The sequence below is a fragment of the Gopherus flavomarginatus genome, chromosome 6 (genome assembly GCF_025201925.1).
Source record: "Gopherus flavomarginatus isolate rGopFla2 chromosome 6, rGopFla2.mat.asm, whole genome shotgun sequence".
Lineage (NCBI taxonomy): Eukaryota > Metazoa > Chordata > Testudines > Testudinidae > Gopherus > Gopherus flavomarginatus.
Window position 1 is genome coordinate 10951676 of NC_066622.1, and position 17808 is coordinate 10969483.

General features: G+C 43.5%; 1 protein-coding gene across 1 annotated transcript; it reads right to left on the reverse strand.

The window, feature by feature from the left end:
* Positions 1–1400: 1400 nt before the first annotated feature.
* On the reverse strand, positions 1401–13162 carry PROK2 (prokineticin 2). Its single transcript, XM_050957613.1, has 3 exons — positions 13091–13162; positions 7510–7635; positions 1401–2307 (listed from the first exon to the last, which is right to left on the reverse strand). The coding sequence occupies exons 1-3, from the start codon at positions 13151–13153 to the stop codon at positions 2182–2184; spliced, it is 315 nt and encodes a 104-aa protein (XP_050813570.1). The 5' UTR covers positions 13154–13162; the 3' UTR covers positions 1401–2181.
* Between the last annotated feature and the right edge of the window lie 4646 nt (positions 13163–17808).

Here is a 17808-nt window from a genome sequence, read left to right on the forward strand (position 1 = left end):
GTTTTCAATGCACAGGTCCTCAAGCACATGCCCTTGCTAAATAACATACACATTACAGCTGGACTTAATTGAAGGCAGAAGCCCTGTCTTGACTTGTATTAGGAGATAGAATTGTCTCTGAAGTGCTACAGCAAGACTGATGAGGATATCATAGAATATCAGGGTTGGAAGGGACCTCAGGAGGTCATCTAGTCCAGTCCCCTGCTCAAAAGGGAGGCCAATCTCCAGACAGATTTTTGCACCAGATCCCTAAATGGTCCCTTCAAGGTTTGAACTCATAACCCTCTGTTTAGCAGGCCAATGCTCAAACCACTGAGCTATCCCTCTAGGATGGTTGTACTTCCAGGGTGACTAACAAATTGCAGACAGCTTGATTGTCTGAAGTGATGCATGGTGGTCACACAACCAGAACCACCATAATCTACTCCAACACAGTCAAGGACAGTTTCTCTGTTCTTCTAAGGCCATTTTACGCAAATGAGGCAGGGGGAGCATTGTTTTGCAGGGGTGGAAATCCTGTACCAGCTGCCCCAACCCCACTTTAAGGGGAACAGGAGGGTGGCATGAAGTAGAGCTCTCAGCTACACCCAATATCCCACTGGGAGCTTCCAAAGAGGGACAACTAACTTGTACTGGCATCAGGCAGCTTTGAATCAGGGAGATGCAACCTGCTCTCAGTGGCTCCCCCTTCTCCATTCCATCCAAGCTTCACACAGAAGAAATGGAGGAGCATGAAGACCACAATGTTCTTCTCCTTGGGGTCCATGACAGTGCATGGAAAGGTATTTGTTGACAAGGCCAAGGTATTTCCCATCCCCTCTAACTTTAACACACTTTGCTTTAATACACCAGAACACAACTTGGCTCAGAACAGTAAAGCAGCAGAAAAGGAACGTATTGTTGGAAGATGAATGGCTCCCTTTTTCTCCTTCTGGGTCTGTAGACACAACTGGTGGCAGACAAGTGTGAGAAACTCACACAAACTATAGGAATTCTTACCATGGCATTGACAAGTTACATGGTGTTTCATAAAAATCACACTCTACATATATCTGACAGGTTTCAGACACTTGGGGGCATGTGCCTAGCAAATGCCTTGATGTTAGCGCCAAGAAAATTCTCCGTTATTCAGGTCACATCAGCTAAGAATCTGCTGGAAACTTGCGTTAGGGAGCTTTTAGTGTATGAACCATGGAGTTTCCTTAGAAATATATAAAAGTGTGTACTCTTTTATGGACTTACTTTTAGGGAACTTTGTTAATTTTGGTCTGTGATATATGCAATAGCAGTTTACATGGAAGAAAAATTGAAGACCAAAGTGACAAAAATAATGCTATAATATTAAAATAAATCAAATGATATACTGCCATTATTCTGATACAGAATTTTTACACAGCAATATTAATACATGTACATGACAAGAAGTCAGGCGGCCTATTAGAATAGATTTTAGGGTTTCTTTTAAAATATAACCTACATTTTAATACATAGTTTCAGATGAGCAGCACGTTTTATGCCAGATTAAGTAACAAGTCTTTCTTCTCTTTGAACACTAAAAACAACATATAGAATTCTTTGAACACTTTTTACACTTAGATGCTTCGGTTTAATGTGACAGTTTTAAAAAATGTAAAAGCTACACCTATTGGTTAAATTGTTAATGTAGTGATGCACCTAACCTACAAATACTATAATAATTACAATAAAGGTACCAAATTTAATCTAAATACACTTCTTTTGACAGTCATCTTATGCTTTGCTCTATACTTCTGTACAACCCGCCCCCAAACACACACCTCACATTTTTAATCAAGCTTATTCAAGTATAAAAATATTGGCCAAGAGTTACCAAGCGACAAGTGATTTTAGAAGCTTCCATTTCTGGGCCCTGTCATTGGGACATTTTAAAGGGGCATGATTTCCAGAAAGTGCTATAAAGTTGCCAATCACTCCCCTTTAAGATATCTCAGTTTGGGCATCCAAAAATGGAAGCATCTGACATCAGTAGTCCCTTCTGAAAATCTTGGCTATAACACTACAGTATCTCAATGTTTGTTTTCAACGTTTATGAGGCAAGAACGTATGTTAAAGAATTTCCTCTGGCATATAACTTGTTAATCACAATAACAAGGAAAAATGTAAATACATGAAGTGCCTGTTTATGGTTAAGAACTGTTCCTGCTAAAAAAAGACATCTTCGTTTCTGAACTCTGGTAAACATTTGAATCTGCTAGGAGATATCCGTAGGCAGGCCAAGTTAGGCAGACATGGGCAGGTGTGATGCATTCTTCTCCCAAGAAACGGGACCTGGAAGCAAGTATTGAAAAGGTCAGAAGTGACAAGAGGAAGCAACATCAACAGCAGGTAGCAATAGTACCCATTGGTATGCTGAAATGGGGGCAGTGACACGAGGTCATCTTTTCCTCCAATTTTATAAATAGGTCTATTGTAAAAATGCATTAACCTTAGTCATCAGGTCCCTGTTTTTCCATCTGTACTTCACACTGGTATCTGCATGCAGTGATCTAGATGGACTCCTGCCTTCATGACTCTTTGCTCTGTACTGCCATTATGAAGCAGCATAACTGGCCATAGGAAGATCACCCAACTGGAGAAGGATTACCTAGTGGCATACAGCTCACATAATGGCTTCAATGTGTCACCCCAGCTTCTGCCTCCACTACTCCCTGTGTCCAGTAATTCCTAGCTTCTGTAATGGCTTGTTGGTCTTAACAGTGCTCTAAATTATGTCCAGAGAACAGATAGATCAGGATTGGAGAAGTTCAATGGAAACTTAAAAGCCACCTTTGTGCACAATTTCAAGTTGCACTGTGCTTTTCTTGGTGTGTATATCTATATTAAACTGACAAAAATCCTGTATTAAAAAAATGTTGCTTGTGCCAACTTAACTCACTTCCCTTGTGCATATGCATTATGATACAGTGTTTGGTTACACGATAATGTACTGTTTTTCCACAGGATCCCTGCCTTATTCAGCTCTAGCGAGTATCTACTCAGCATGTGTGAAATACGATTTTGCTAAGGCTTGCAATTTGGCCAAATTTGGGCATATTTTCATGGGGACAGCAAAAGGTACATCTCTAAGACAAAGGCCCTGCTCGTAAGCCTGGGGACACTTAGCTTTCCAAGAAAAGATTACTAGATTTTTTAAAAAACAAAAACACATTTCCCCCCAGACTTATTCTTGGAAACAGTTGAAACACTTTGGCTGAAACCTTCCAAAAAGCTCAGCCTGAGGCAGACACCTGGCATGGGAAATTTCAGCCCAAGTAGTTAAAGTTTGACAAAGCTACAAGCAATTGAAAACAAGGTCTTACAATGGGAAGTGTCTGGCAACGTTAATCATAGGCAGTGCTACTAGCCATGCCTATAATACAGATCTGTAGGTTTAGAATGTAGGACCATCTTTTCCTTCCAGTTCTATTATTTCACAAAATTAAATGAAAGTAATTTGACTCTTTTCTGCCATAAAGCTCAAATATGTCCGTTGCATAAATTACAATCTAATATTTCTATTATAGAAGTGCTCAGAGGCCCGTACATATACATATGAAGACATTGGGGGATGAGTCTCCTCTTACACTAAAATAAAACTGGTGTAAGTAACTCCAAACTTATTTATATCAGTGGGAAAGGAGATTCAGACCCAGCACCTGTGACCCAAAGAACCTGCAGCCTAAGAAATCCTGTTATGTGTTTCTTTTATGTGTTCCAGAAAAAGGCTTGTCTTGGAATTGTTCTCTGCTATGACCCAGAGGTGTGTGAAAAAGAATGGGATTAATTAAAATGTAGAGTGAGTGAAACTCTCCAAAAGGATGATACAAACATATTCCTCAGTCTAAAAACTGAAAACAGGTCCTTGCCATGTGATACTCTCATACTATCCAGAACCTAACCATGGGCCCAATCCTACAAGTGCAATCTCCAGTGAAGTCAAAGGGAGTTTCATTGCCACACAGGACAGATTCGAACCCAAGGAAACCAACACTTATATCCTTGCATGCTTGTCACTAAAACGGCACGTTGCACTTGGCAGTGGCCAATAAGGACAGAGGCAAGTGGAATGTGGCCAAGTAGCTAAAAAAAATTAAAAAGTTGGAAAAAAACCACATACAAAGCAGCTTAAAGGCACCTGTCTTGGCAGCGGTCAGCAACTGCGGGGAGGACAACATTCAGCCTGAACTGTAGTGGTCTCCCAGTTTGACACTCAAGCCTAAGCAATTTAAATGTCCTAAGGGGCCCACACAATTTCAAGGCCTTACCAAGCAATGTCTGTCAAGGAATCCCCAGTGTGGGGAAATCCCCAGCTGGCAAAGGGCCAGCATACATGGCTCCCATGCTTTCCCCGATGCCGACTGAGGAGAGAGGGAGGGTGAGTGCAGTGCTCTCAGACTATGCCCAGTTGACATCTGGTCCCTGGGGAGCTTTTGTCAGTCAGCACAAGTTAGAGCAGGTCCTGTTCTAACCAGAGCTGGGGCAGAGAATCAGGGAGCCATAATTATCATCTGCTCTCCCCGCTCCTATTAGGCTGCCTCGTGTCAGGGACCGGAGCCACTTCCCTAGGCTAGGCAGAGCCAGTTTTTAACCCCAGCTCAGTAGGAAGCAGGCAATGGATCAGCAACTCTCTCCTCCCTCCATCTGCAGCATAGCAGGCAGCCAGAAGGGGAACGGCTTACCAGCTGCAGTCGGGAAGGAAGAGCAGCTGCTCAGAGCACAACTGGCTCACACCAGAGCTGCTGCTGCTGCAGGAGGAGAGGGATGCAGTTGGGAAGGCGGCGCCCATCATTGCCTCCTCCAAGCCATGGGGCTGATTCAAACACTTCAACTAGAAAAATTACAAGGGGCAGCTCCTGGAGCACGTTTTCCATCCACAGTCACGACATTTTTCACCTCATACAATTGACCTTAAGGGCCACAGATTGCACAGCATTCCCTAGAGATACGGTGACTGATGCATTACAAACAGAGAGAGAGAGATCTGACAGGACACAAATTCATCTTCATAGGCACAGGGTATACATATCTGGGTTGATCCCTAGTGAAACAACGGTTTAAATCTTTTGCTGTACAATATGTACAGAAATAATAGTTTACTCATTTTATACATGGAAGAGTATGTTGGGGTGTGTGGGAAGATTGGTGTTTAATTTGGGAAGAAGGACTGTCCAGTGATTAGGGCGTAGCCTAGTATTTAGGAGACCTGGGTTGTAGTCCCTGCTGTACCACAGACTACCTGTGTGATCTTGGGCAAATCAGTCTCTCTGTTCCCCATCTGTCACATGTGGATAACACCACTGCCCTACCTCCCAGGGGTGTTGTGAGGATAAATATGATAAAGATTGTGAGGTGCTCAGACACTAAGCAAATGGGGGATGGACTTTTGATAGAAACTAAAGGGCAGATCTGCACTAAAAAGTTACATCAACCCAGTTACATCCCTGAGTGATGTAGTTAAACTGACTTAATCCCTCATGTAGAAAGCACTAGGACAATGGAAGAATTCTTCTATCAGTGATGTTACTGCCTCTATGGAGGTGGATTCACTACAGCCATGGGAGAACCCCTCCCGTCGCTGTAGGGAGCGTCTACACTGAAGCGTGGACATAGCCTAAGGAGCAGTTTTCTGCAGTAAGTGAAATGCTTTTAGTGGTCTCAGAACAGTTGCTACCAGTCAGGAGTCCACCACACAAACTCATCATGTGTTATTTAACACAGGTGAGAGATTCCGCCCAAGAGAGCGCAAGGCTAATCTTTCATGAAGACTAAATTGCCTCGCAATGTAGGTTAGTCTTTGCAGAGCGCGTTTAAATTCAGTGGCAAAACAGTGTGGGCAAGTATAAACTGAAGGTGTGTGGTTTGTACCTGACCTGCAGACGAATGAAATGTTTCAATATCCAGCAGTCCTGGTCTCTCAATCCTCACACACTAAATATTTAAAGGAGAGGAAAGAAACCTTGAGGAACACATCCCTCGCTTTATCTTTGAAAAGATTTAATTTCACAGAGTACAGTAAGTCAACTTTGCTTTCTATCTGTCTAGTACAGTAGCCTGGTCAAGAGCATAAGTTTAAAATTAACCTTGTAAAAGTTGTAAACGTCAGTGACCAACTGTAAACCAGATCTGGATACTGGCTATTAACTGTACCACTGTGTACAGTCAGCTAAAGAATACAGTGGACATAATACATTATTGTAATAATAATAATAAACTCATTGAACAACTAGGTCCTGATGCTCATTCACAGTGAAGCTTCCTTACATCCCTCTGTTAATGTAAAGGGATCTTAAAATGGGAGTAAGTGACATTACTTAGTGCAATCTGGTTCCTAACACCTTACTGGAAGATTTAAGGGTATATTTTTAGCTAGACTGAGACCTGTATTTTCTTTCAGGAAATGAATTGCAGACACAAAGTTGTGAAGTTGTGCCTACAATCAGCTAGTCAGAGATACAACTAGTTTGTACTGCACTCACAGATCTGAAATTAGTATCTTCCACACATGGCTACTCTTAGGTCACATATTTTCTTTGGCATGACCTTCAAGACCACCCAGTTTTAAAATTATGGTCTCAAACCTGTCAGTAAAAACACTTTCAAAATGAATATATGGTTCTGATTCCATTCTATGTCAATTTCTCTCCTATCAACTTCAATGAAAGGACTAAAACCTAACAAAGTTTAGCTCAATGTACATAGTTGTAAGTAGTATTTTGGGTTACGTGGATGCTGTTGACTATGCTTGGAAAAGACTTGGATCATGCTGTTAGATTTGCAGTTAAAGTTAAGCATTGTGACAAGATATTCCAGTGTGGCTTGTACTGTATACGAATATTGGTCAGAGCTAGATGGTCAGTCATATGTTTTTGACCATCTGTTTAGTAAAGGCAGCCTTTAATCAGAGTTCTCAAATGCAGTTTTTACTTTTTTGGAAACCAATATCTTTTTTAATGGCTTTTTGTGGCATCAGTGGATCTTTAACAGTAAGAGCACAACTGGCATTGATGTGGAATATCAAGGAATGCGCTCCAATGAATATACCAGTTGCCTACTGATGTTGTTATTATTTGTGTGACTACTGTAGTTCTTACTCACTAGAGTAGTTCCACTGAAGCTACTGGCACTTACTTATATTATCAAGGATTACTTGCATGAGGAAGGGCATCAAGAGTTGGGCCCTGGAACTGTGAAATACTGTTTCTATCAAATAATGCAAAAAAAAAAAAAAAAAAAAAAAAAACCATACAGTACTTTTGACCTTGGGTTTTCTTCAGAATAATTTTGGACAGTAATATATTTCTTTACGTATGTTCCTTCAATGCTGTTTCCATAAAGCAGAAAACTGCTGGGTATTGTAACTGACACTACAGATCCCTACGTTTTTACCATGTATATTTTTTTATGCAATTTGACTTACAACAAAATATATTCACATTTATTTCTGCCTTGTCAGTTTCAGTGTCGTAAGAACCACCATTAGTACATACTAACTTTATTACTCAAAGGATGACATTCTTCTCCCAAGTCGCCCATTGGCGTGCACATTCGAAGGCTGCGAATCCAGAGACTAACAGCGCAGCACATGCTGCCCCCACACTGTAGATCCTTGTCGCAAGCCTGAAGTTTAATAAACAGATAAATAGTATTAGGCAAACAAAAGCACTCCAAAAATAGCACAATCCACTGCTTTTTGCAAATGTCTGAGCTACACTTTTATGTGGGAATCTTGCAATACATTGAAAAGATAGCGAGCTACAATGGCTCATTTAACATTTATAACAACAGAATCTAGACCTGTATGTTTAAACAAACCATGACTATGTAGGGGGTCTGGATCAAGGCTGAAGGATCAACTCTGCCACCAGGTACCCCCATGTATCTGTGAGGGGTAAAACTGGCATGAGTCTACAACCCCCATTCAACTTCCCAAAATGCTGTCCTGAATAGTGATGGCCTTAAGAGTATGCTGACGTTCTTTCCAGTTCATGGCCTGAGGTATTTGTAAAAGGAGTAAAGTGTGCCAAATAGATAAGTGGCCCTGTCTTGAAGAGAAGCTAATGCTGAGAAATTCATAAATGAATGTAAAGATTTTAAAATCACTTTTCCTTCTAGATTCTAACGCTAGTGTTTTATGGTTGAGTGCCTTTGCAAATGTAAGACCGTAGTATACTTTTATCAAAAAAGTCCTCTTGGAACTAGATAAAATAAAAGCTTAATCAGGGATGTTATGATTCTTATCTAGACCATATTCTGCATCTAAATTAAAAGGGGTTTTTAGTAACTAAGAGTAGCTTGGCATAAACAGTCCACACCCAAATAGGCGCTGATGTGAGCTGTAGAAGGAGGGGCTGTCCATTGTAAATTTCAACCGTTGGTTTAAGGCATACCGTACTTGTACAAAGCAATCCTAGTTCATTTTGTGTTTATACATTTTGAAAACCAAAAATTTATGAGCAAGTGAAACGCTGGGGTTCAGAAGTGAATGACTATACATGTTTATTCCTGTTAAAATACATTAAAAAAACAAACAACAAAAGGTTATAAGGATCTTAATTATAGCATTATAGGGCCAAATCCCATTCTACTTGCTCAAGTGTGGAATCTCACTGAAGTAATGGGCCTCATCACATAACTAAGATAAACTGAATCTGACCGCCCCCCTCGGTCCCCCCCAGTATCTGACAGCAGGACTGACAGGCAAAAAAGGGTTTTGATCAATTGTCTCAAACAGGCAAACTGAGAACAGGATGCATAAGGAATCTTAACTGATCTGAGGGAGACATTACCGTCTATTGAAACAAACCCTCATTTTAGAAAAAAGTGCTCAAGTATCTTATACTGGGATTTACATGATAAATGCCATTCTGTGTACTCCCCCCAGGTAAATATTATGCCATTTCAAACTCACATCAAAATACATATTTACTGAACAGCTAGTAACTTAGAAAAAGCTCTTGGGGCTAGGGAAGAGCAATGAAATAGCATATGTAACCAACCTGTGTAGCACTCACATTAAAATATATATTTAATAAATTCAACAGCTATTACAAACCAGTCTAAATACATACTTACCCAAAAGACTAGTCTGACTCTAAAACTGCTGTTAGAACCCCTCAGGTAGATAATGTTTGTTTTCTAACCTTCCATAAACAACAAAATAAATCTACTGGTCAAATTCTGCACTAGTGACACTGGGATAAAGCCACAATATTGCCACTGATTCAAAATAAGTTCTTTTGGCTTTACAGCAGAGTTTAGCAGTGGTGCAACTACTTGCAAAAAGTTTGAGGAAGACAGAGTAGTCTGAGAATGCAACCCCACGGAGGTACACGTAAACAAGACCATTCAAAAAGGAGAGGGGCTTCCTCTTTGTTCTCCTGTTGTCCTGTTTCTGGAATCTGGTCCTTTAATTTTGTATACAAAATTAAATTATTAAGTCTGTCATCTGAGGTGGGGGAGAGGGAAGATGCTAACACTATCACTGCACAGAATCAAGTTTTAACTAGTTTCAAAGTAGCATGTCTGGGTGCTTATCAGACCCATCTTGTGCTGGTGCATTTTGAATTAATCAAACGCATGCAAATTTACAGCATTCATTGCCCTGGTCTTGTGAATGTTGTAGTGCTGGCAGTGCTTTCCCAGAAGGCAGGGAAACTCATGCTATGGTGATCTAAAATCTGCTTCTGAACATGAACAACGGGCTGTACATTTGACTACCATGCTACTCTTTATGGGTCATATTCTGGCACCCGTGCTCACCCTGAGTAGTACCTTACTCCCCAAGGAGTCCCATTCATTTCAGTGGGACTACTGGCAGAGTGAGGTGTTACTCAGTGTCAGTAAGGGTGGCAGAACCTAGCCCTGAAACAACAGTGAATACATTCTAAATAATAACAACACTTAAGGCATTGTGTTAGTCAATATTCCTTTTCAACCTGATCTTCAGCTATTTCCTCTTGAATCCAATGAAGGTTTTCCCTCTAAGAATTAAATTACATTGTCCCAGATCCTAAAAATTACATTGTCCCAGATGCCCGCCATTCACTTTTTAGGTCCCCACTTTCTCTTATCTCCAATATTTAACTTAAACCAATATTCCCCATATTTGGGGCATAACACAGTGGTTACTTAATGATATTCCTGCTCCTCAGTCTGCGTTCAACTAAATTCTTGTGGAAAACCCTGGTAACTTTAGTTATGCTTTATTTGTGATTTAGTGTCTGAACCAAAGTCGATTTAAGTTAATGGAAAGACTCTTCCTGACTTCAATAGGTTTTGGGTCAAGCCCTTAAATCAGACATGCCAAACCCATGGGAAAAAAATGCAGAAATTGGGCTTGTTTTTGGTTTAATTAGCTTGTGAGTTGCTTGTTGGCTAGCTTTTGGCTTGTAGCTTCTTCTTTTTTTTTTGATCAGCTCCCAGCAAGCAGGGGCAATGGGGGAAAGAGAGTCGGGGTGCACAGCGGGCCCCCCACAGTCCCAGACTGCACGCCAGGAGGGAATCTAGTCACAGAGTGTTGGGGTTCTTAGAGATTGCCTTGTTTTGAAATGGGATTAGCTTGAGTATGTCTTATTGTGAAAGTCGGGGTGCTTATTTACCGTGGGAAAGTTGGCAACTGTGCCTTAAATTCACAATGCTCATGCATGCTGAGTGAACACTAAAAAGAAAAACTAACAATGCATTCACCCAGTGCATGAGTGTACAGTGTGTGAGTGTACATGGTAAAAGGATGAGTAAAAATACATTTCAGTTTCAAGCAAATAGCATTTTATAATTCTAATACACTTTTCTGTTCTAATCCATTTAGTCCCTGCCTACTATTCCGTTCTTCACTATTAGCTTTTTTACTGGGGTTTTTAATGCTTTAAAGGTGTAGCTAAGACTTTATTGGTAAATATTTAGACTGGACCTACAGTATAGCCGGAAATATTCTTAATGTAAAGAGATTTTCAAATTCTCAAATATTTCAGAACTCCTTCACAGTTTCCCATGTGCAATTAAACAGGTTCTGAACCAAGTATTCCCGTTGATTAGACCAGAACCTTGTAAAACAATGAAATATCTGTTGCCATGAATACAATTTCTAAATGGTTAAATTATGTCCTGAAAATAGGCTCTAAGATGTCCAAAGAATGTAAATGCTTAACTATTAATCTAAAGCAAACATTGAAAAAGAACAGTTTTTACTTTAAAATAATCTAACAGTTTTTATTTAAACAATGAACATATTAGAAAAATTGTATTTTTCACCCCAAAAGTATATTCTAATAATAAATAGCAACGAACAATTCGCTATAAACTAATGGCCAGTTCAGGAAAGAAAAAGAGAGGGAGGGAGGGGGAGAGAGAGAGAGTGTAAAGCATTGTGTTTTCTGAACCTTTTAAAGCAGGTGCATTTCAACAGATGAAACCAATAGAATAATCTCAGAATGTATTTAAAGGAAAGTAAGCCTGTACAAACATTAGACATTTTAAACATCAATATTTAAACTGGGCAATCGGAAACAAGTTATAGAGGGAAAATGAATGGACAGTAGAGTTTTTAAAATTCTAAATACATTAACACACAGTAAACCCTCTCTTAAATAACCATTCAAGGGATGAATAAAATTGGCTTCTTAACAGAGATACTCTTCTAATAACACTAATTCTCTTAAGTATGATTGAGGATAGGTTTGGGAGATTGGTCCTGCTTTGAGCAGGGGGTTGGACTAGATGGCCTCCTGAGATCCCTTCCAACCCTGATATTCTATGATTCTATGAGATCTTTTAGAGACAATAGAAAGTTAAATGAACAAGTTTCACTGCATATTAAATGTTTAAACTGGAAAGTACTGTGGCTAATTCTTTAAAGGGACACACAGTCTACAAATCTCAGATAGAATTTCAGGGGGAAAACTGACAGCTGTCAATCAATCTGCTGGAAACAAGCTAAAGAGCTGAAAGGAGGTGGATTTCCTTGTGAGAAAAGTGAAATCTTGTGGTAAGTTATGCAAGAAGAAAAGCAAAATCAAAGGGGGGGCATTAGCTGTTACTGGGAATCGGCTCCAGCCCTGCTTTTCATTTTAACTAGTTACAAATAAAATGTCAGTTGCAACTAGTGCGAACTGTCCCCCTACCAGGGCCAACTCGTCTGGGCTAAAACTGTCATCTCCACCCTGCAGGCTTCAGTGGGAGATCTGCGTGAGGCAGGACCGCAGGGTGGGACCCTGGGCCTGGACACAGCTTGGGGGTGAAGCTCAAACCAAGGGCAGGGATGTTCACCAGTCAGAAAAGTCATTTCATCTCCTTTAACAAACTCTTCCTACCCTACAATAACTCCCCACCTGGTGCAGACCAGGCAGGGGCACCTTTGCACTGAGTGTGCAATAACACCCGGCCAGGCGGTGGCGGAAAGGAACTTCAGTGGGAACAGAATAAGGGCTCTGCTTGCTCCCGACACAGCAACTGCTGGCAGACCGCAGTGTGGGCAGGTTAGGCACCCAGCGCCCACATGGTGTAACAGGAGAGACCCCATTACCTCCCAGCACGTGGGACCATCCACCCCCATAGAAACCCCCCAACATCAGGGACCACTGATCCCCAACCGTCCCCAGAGACCCCCAGGACCTGGGACCTTTCCCCCCACCCAGGAACCCCAAATCATCCTGCAGAGACCTCCAGGTGCCTGGGACTACTGGCACCCCCCCCCCAGCCCACTAGGACCACTCACCCCCAGGACACCCCCAGCACCTAGGACCATGAACCTCCCACCCCCCCAGACATCCCCAGCACCTGGGACCACTCAGCCCCATAGAAGTCCCCCCAACACCAGGGACCACTGATCCCCAACCATCCCCAGAGACCCCCAGGACCTGGGACCGTTCCCCCCCGGGAACCCCAAACCACCCCCCAGAGACCCCCAGAACCACTCAGCCCCTTGCCCCTCGTCCCAGGATCCGGTTCAGCCCTGCCCCGCTCCCAGCCGGGCGGCGGAGGGTGGCTCCCCGGCGGGGCCGCCGGAGCCGGGGGCTGGGACGTTAGCGCGGCGCTGGGCAGGCTCCCCGGACCCCCGGACGCCCCCGGCTCTCACCCCGGTGATGACCGCGGCGTCCCCCGCGGAAAGCAGCAGCAGCAGGAGGGGGGCGCAGCGCATGGTGCCCAGAGCCCGGTGCCCGGCCACGCTGAGCCAGGAGCGGGTCCGCCCCGAGGGCAGCGGCGGCGGCAGCTGGAGGAGCAGAGCCGGGAGCTCGGGCCGCTCCCGCCGTTATAAAGCTCGGGGCTGCCATTCAAAGGCAGCGTGAGTCACCCACCCGCCCCGGCAGCGCCGCCGGGAGAGCCAGAGAGGGGGAGAGACGGGGGGGGCACGCCCACGCCCACGGGGGGTAGGAGAGCGACACACCCACCCACAGGGGGCTGGGGGGCCACGCCCACGTCCACGGGGGGTAGGAGAGCGACACACCCACCCACGGGGGGCTGGGGGGGCACGCCCACGTCCACGGGGGGTAGGAGAGCGACACACCCACCCACGGGGGGTAGGGGGAGCCACACACCCACCCACCGGGGGTAGGGGGAGTGACACACCCATCCATTCATGAGGTAGGGGCAGTGACACCCACCCATTGGGGTAGGGGGAACAATACACCCTCCCACCCACCGGGAGTAGGGGGAGCAACACACCCACCCACCCACTCACTGGGGTAGGGGCAGTGACACACCCACTCACCCACCCACAGGGGGTAGGGGGAGCGACACACCCACCCACCCACTCACTCACTCATTGGAGTACAGGAGCGACCCACCCACCCATGGGGGGGCAGGAATGGAAAGAGGCACACCCACGGGGGCAAGGAGAGCAACATACCCATCCACGCACTTGTGGCAGACGGAGCAACACACCCACCCACTCACAGGAGGAGTGACACACCCACCCACTCCCTGGGGGCAGGAGGAGTGACACACTCACTGGGGACACAGGGAGCAGTGTGCTGGTACAGAGAGGGTCGAAGTGGCACGCACAAACACACGAAACAGACACACAGGTTGATGCAGAGGTGCTGATAGAATTGTGTAGCGGGGGACACAGGACAATGCACACAGAGTGACACAGCACAGAAAGAGAGGCATGAAGGCCAACACATTGGGCTACATATGCAGTGACCAGAGGCACCCATGAGGGAACAGATGCAAACACAGGGACGCAAACACGAGTACAAGATACACACACACACTGTCATAGAGGCACACAGGTGTCAAACGTGATGGCTAATGGCTAGTCCACGTAGAGGATAAAGAGCCTGGTATCAGTTTAGGGGCCTGTTTTTTGTAGCTGTGTATGTGGGGGACAGTGGGGCTCATTAGACACAAGACATTCATTCAGGGAGGCACTGGGCAATACACATCCTATCTGTGATTTGCCATTTGTAGTAACTGGAGCTGCCCTGCTGCTGACTTGCATGTCCAAGTTTTGCCAGTGTCAGTGCAGCTATAGGGAGGACTCTCACACGCCCTCCTCCTCGCTCAAGGGTTTTTCTGAAACAACAATATTTAGGGATTGTTTCTTGAATGCATTCATCTTATCTCCACTATGTCTACACTACCACTTATGCTGGTACAATTGATGTCACTAAGGGGTGTGAATAAGCCACCCCCTGCGCTACATAAATTACACTGACCTAAGTGCTGGTGTAGACAGTGCTACATTGGTAGGAGAGCTTCTCCCACCGACATCGCCACTCCTTGAGGGTGGATTAATTAAGTTGACTGGAGAGCTCTCTCCTATTGGCTTAGAGCAGCTACACTAGAGACCTTAAAGTGGCACAGCTAACTATTCTAAATAGCAACTCAGGAGTCCTAGGAAAGCACTCTCTCTTTCTCACTCACATTGTCCCCCTTTTTTTCTCCTCTCTCTCCATTTTCCTCCCCTCTTTCCCTACCTCTTTTCCTCACTTTTGGCCCATTGCTTCCTCCCTCACTACCCCACTCTTCTCCTCTCTAAACCTTTTCTGCTTCTATGTCCCTACTTGTTCTCTGTTGTTCTCTTTCTCCATTCCCTCCCTCTGACCCCTTGCCCTCTCCCTTTGTATTCCTATTTGCCTCTGGCCCACTGGGCTGTGTTCTTTCAGGTTTCTCAGATTCTCCATTTGCAAACAGGAAGGCTGATCCATTGCTACGCCCACATTTGCATGATTCTTAAAGCAGTCATTCTTTGCAGTGATTTTAAATGCAATTGAGGGGGAACATATAACACACGTATGTCTCAATGTAATCTGGTGTCGTCCAGTTCTGGTCAGGATCTGTCAAATCAGTTTCTTGGACTGTGTCCCCTAAGGGGGTCAGTCTGTCTGGCAGCGTTTTCATTATGAACGTGGGTGGCTTTTTTCGTGTTTATAACTTGGTCATAAAAATGCAGGGACGGCAAATATGGTCTCAGTAAATAAAGTCTTATTCCAAGAATGATATAAAAGCAAACTGGGATCAGCCATTTTTGAACTGCAACAAAATGTTGCAAATAATTGAACCAGTTCTTCAGCTGATGTAACTGTACATAGCTTCACTGAAATTAGGGCCACTTTACACCAGCTGAAGATCTGGCCCATTATTTTTGGTATCCTAGAAATTTAAAACTGGCTGATTTAATGAATGAATTACTATTTTCGTAGTTCAGATATCCACCATTTGGAGAGTCAGACTAGCTATTCGAAAGCCAAATCTGTTGAGCCCCTCAAAACCCAACAAACTTCCGATCAATTCAAGAGGGCAGAAGGGAAGAATTTTATCATGTCTCGTGCAGTCAGCGTTTTCTTTTAAAATATATTCATTTACAATTGGATGTGAATTTTATTGCTCTGCGAAAGGTTCCCAGTTACCAACCCTAAAGGCTGACATTATATCCATGGAACAGCTACTCATCCATCCCACGCTACTCTATAATGTCCCTCCAACTATGTTCTGCTGGGAACACATCTAGGAGTAAGAGGATAGTTTAAGGCCATTCATGTCTTGGCCTCTTAGCTGAGTCTACTGACAAGGGGGGTAATTAGTGCCAAATGGGGTCATGTATCCAATGGGACATGGAGTGAAATCATGCCACTCATTTCAGATAGGACGTTAAAGCAGCTATGATATTACCAACTTTTGGTTGCTACTGACTTGTGCTAGATCTGGATTGGTGATCCAGAGGTGAAAGGCTCTATATACACCACTACAAATTCCCTGCACCAGTAATTTTTTGAGAGTACAAATTAAGAACGATTATGTCTGAAGAAATGAACTCAGTACAAAACTATATGGGGTTTTAGTTCATCACAAAACCATAATTTTGAATCAAATTAAATTAAAAGTTTGGTGCCTTTCAAAGTAAAAGGATTTACCATTTTATGACTAGTATTTAGTGAGCTTTCCAAGGAAGAATGCCTGGACACTTGTTGACTTCAATGGACCATAGAGGCTCGCATTATATCTTTCCAAACCTCTGGACAGATTTGCTGGTTCCTTTCCTTGTCCATGTCTAACCTCACAGTCAGTATTGCCCCACTGTTCTACAGTAGAGAAAAGAAGTATCTGCAGCATACTTTAATCCCTCTCTGTCCCTCTTTTTTTTTAAACCGAATATCATCTTATCCTGTAATTTCTTTGCATTGTCTTCAAACTACTAACATCTGGAAACAGTATCATTTTACAGCACCGATCAACCATAAATGATGTTAAATTTACAGAAAATGTTAATAAAAGAATATGTTTCCACACCACCCATCTCACAAAGCGTGTCAGAACTTCAAAGTCCTTTTATTTCTTCAAATCAGTCTTGAAGAAGAGCCTTGTACTAGTTCCTGTTGTTTTAAGCATTCTGGATGGCCCTCAGTCAGCACCTCTGGAACATGTAGTATTTCTTACATTAGTGGCATCATAGGGCCTGGCTCCTTTCTCTTCTTCTCCCCGCAGAAACTGGATAGATTCCAGTAGTTGTGCCTTCACCATATTCTTTTATTTTAAGTTCCCTCTATCATTTCTACAATTCCCAAGCAACAGTCTATTTACAGTGCTGACGAGACTTTTAGCCCTTTCCCTAGGACCTGAGGGGAACAGAGGCCTCTCTCCCTTGAGGCCTCCATGATACTGAGCTCAATTAGTCAGTCGGTCGGTCGGTCGGTCTGTCTATCCACCCTCTTTCTCTCTTCCCCCAACTTTTAGGGCTTCGTTCCTGCCTTTTTATCAGTCTTTAGGCTGAGGGGGTAATTGGCTCCTTAGACCTTCCAGCCAGTTAGCCTGATTTTTCTCAGGGGAAACTAATTAACATCTGAGTGATCAGAATGCATACTCATCTGTTCCCACCCTGCAGTCTGTCACAAATGGATTCTCAGCTTGAGGAATAACACAAATACCTCCATATTGTCCTTAGCAAAGGATTTCTCTGTGCTATTTCCTTCTGCTCTGAGTGGCAGGGCTGAGCTCTAGGAACAAAATAACTGTACTTCATTCATCAGCCTTTCCCATATGTCCATGTTGCCCAAGTCAAACAGGACTATGATCAAAATGGATTTTATTTCTCATTCCTCCACAGAGATAACTTTCCAATTTACTATTTGCGGAGTAAAAGGATATCAGAATCTAGCCCTCCAGTGGTATTGTGTCTTCCATATTAACATTCCAAACTTCTGCTAGGACCTTCATGATGATCAAACCTATTGCATCCACTCCTTTTACACCAGGAAACACAATACCATTGAGCCGCTGACTCCTGTCTCTGATAGACCCAGGATTCCATCATTCACTTGTGACACTTTCAAACAAACACCTTCATGCTTTTCC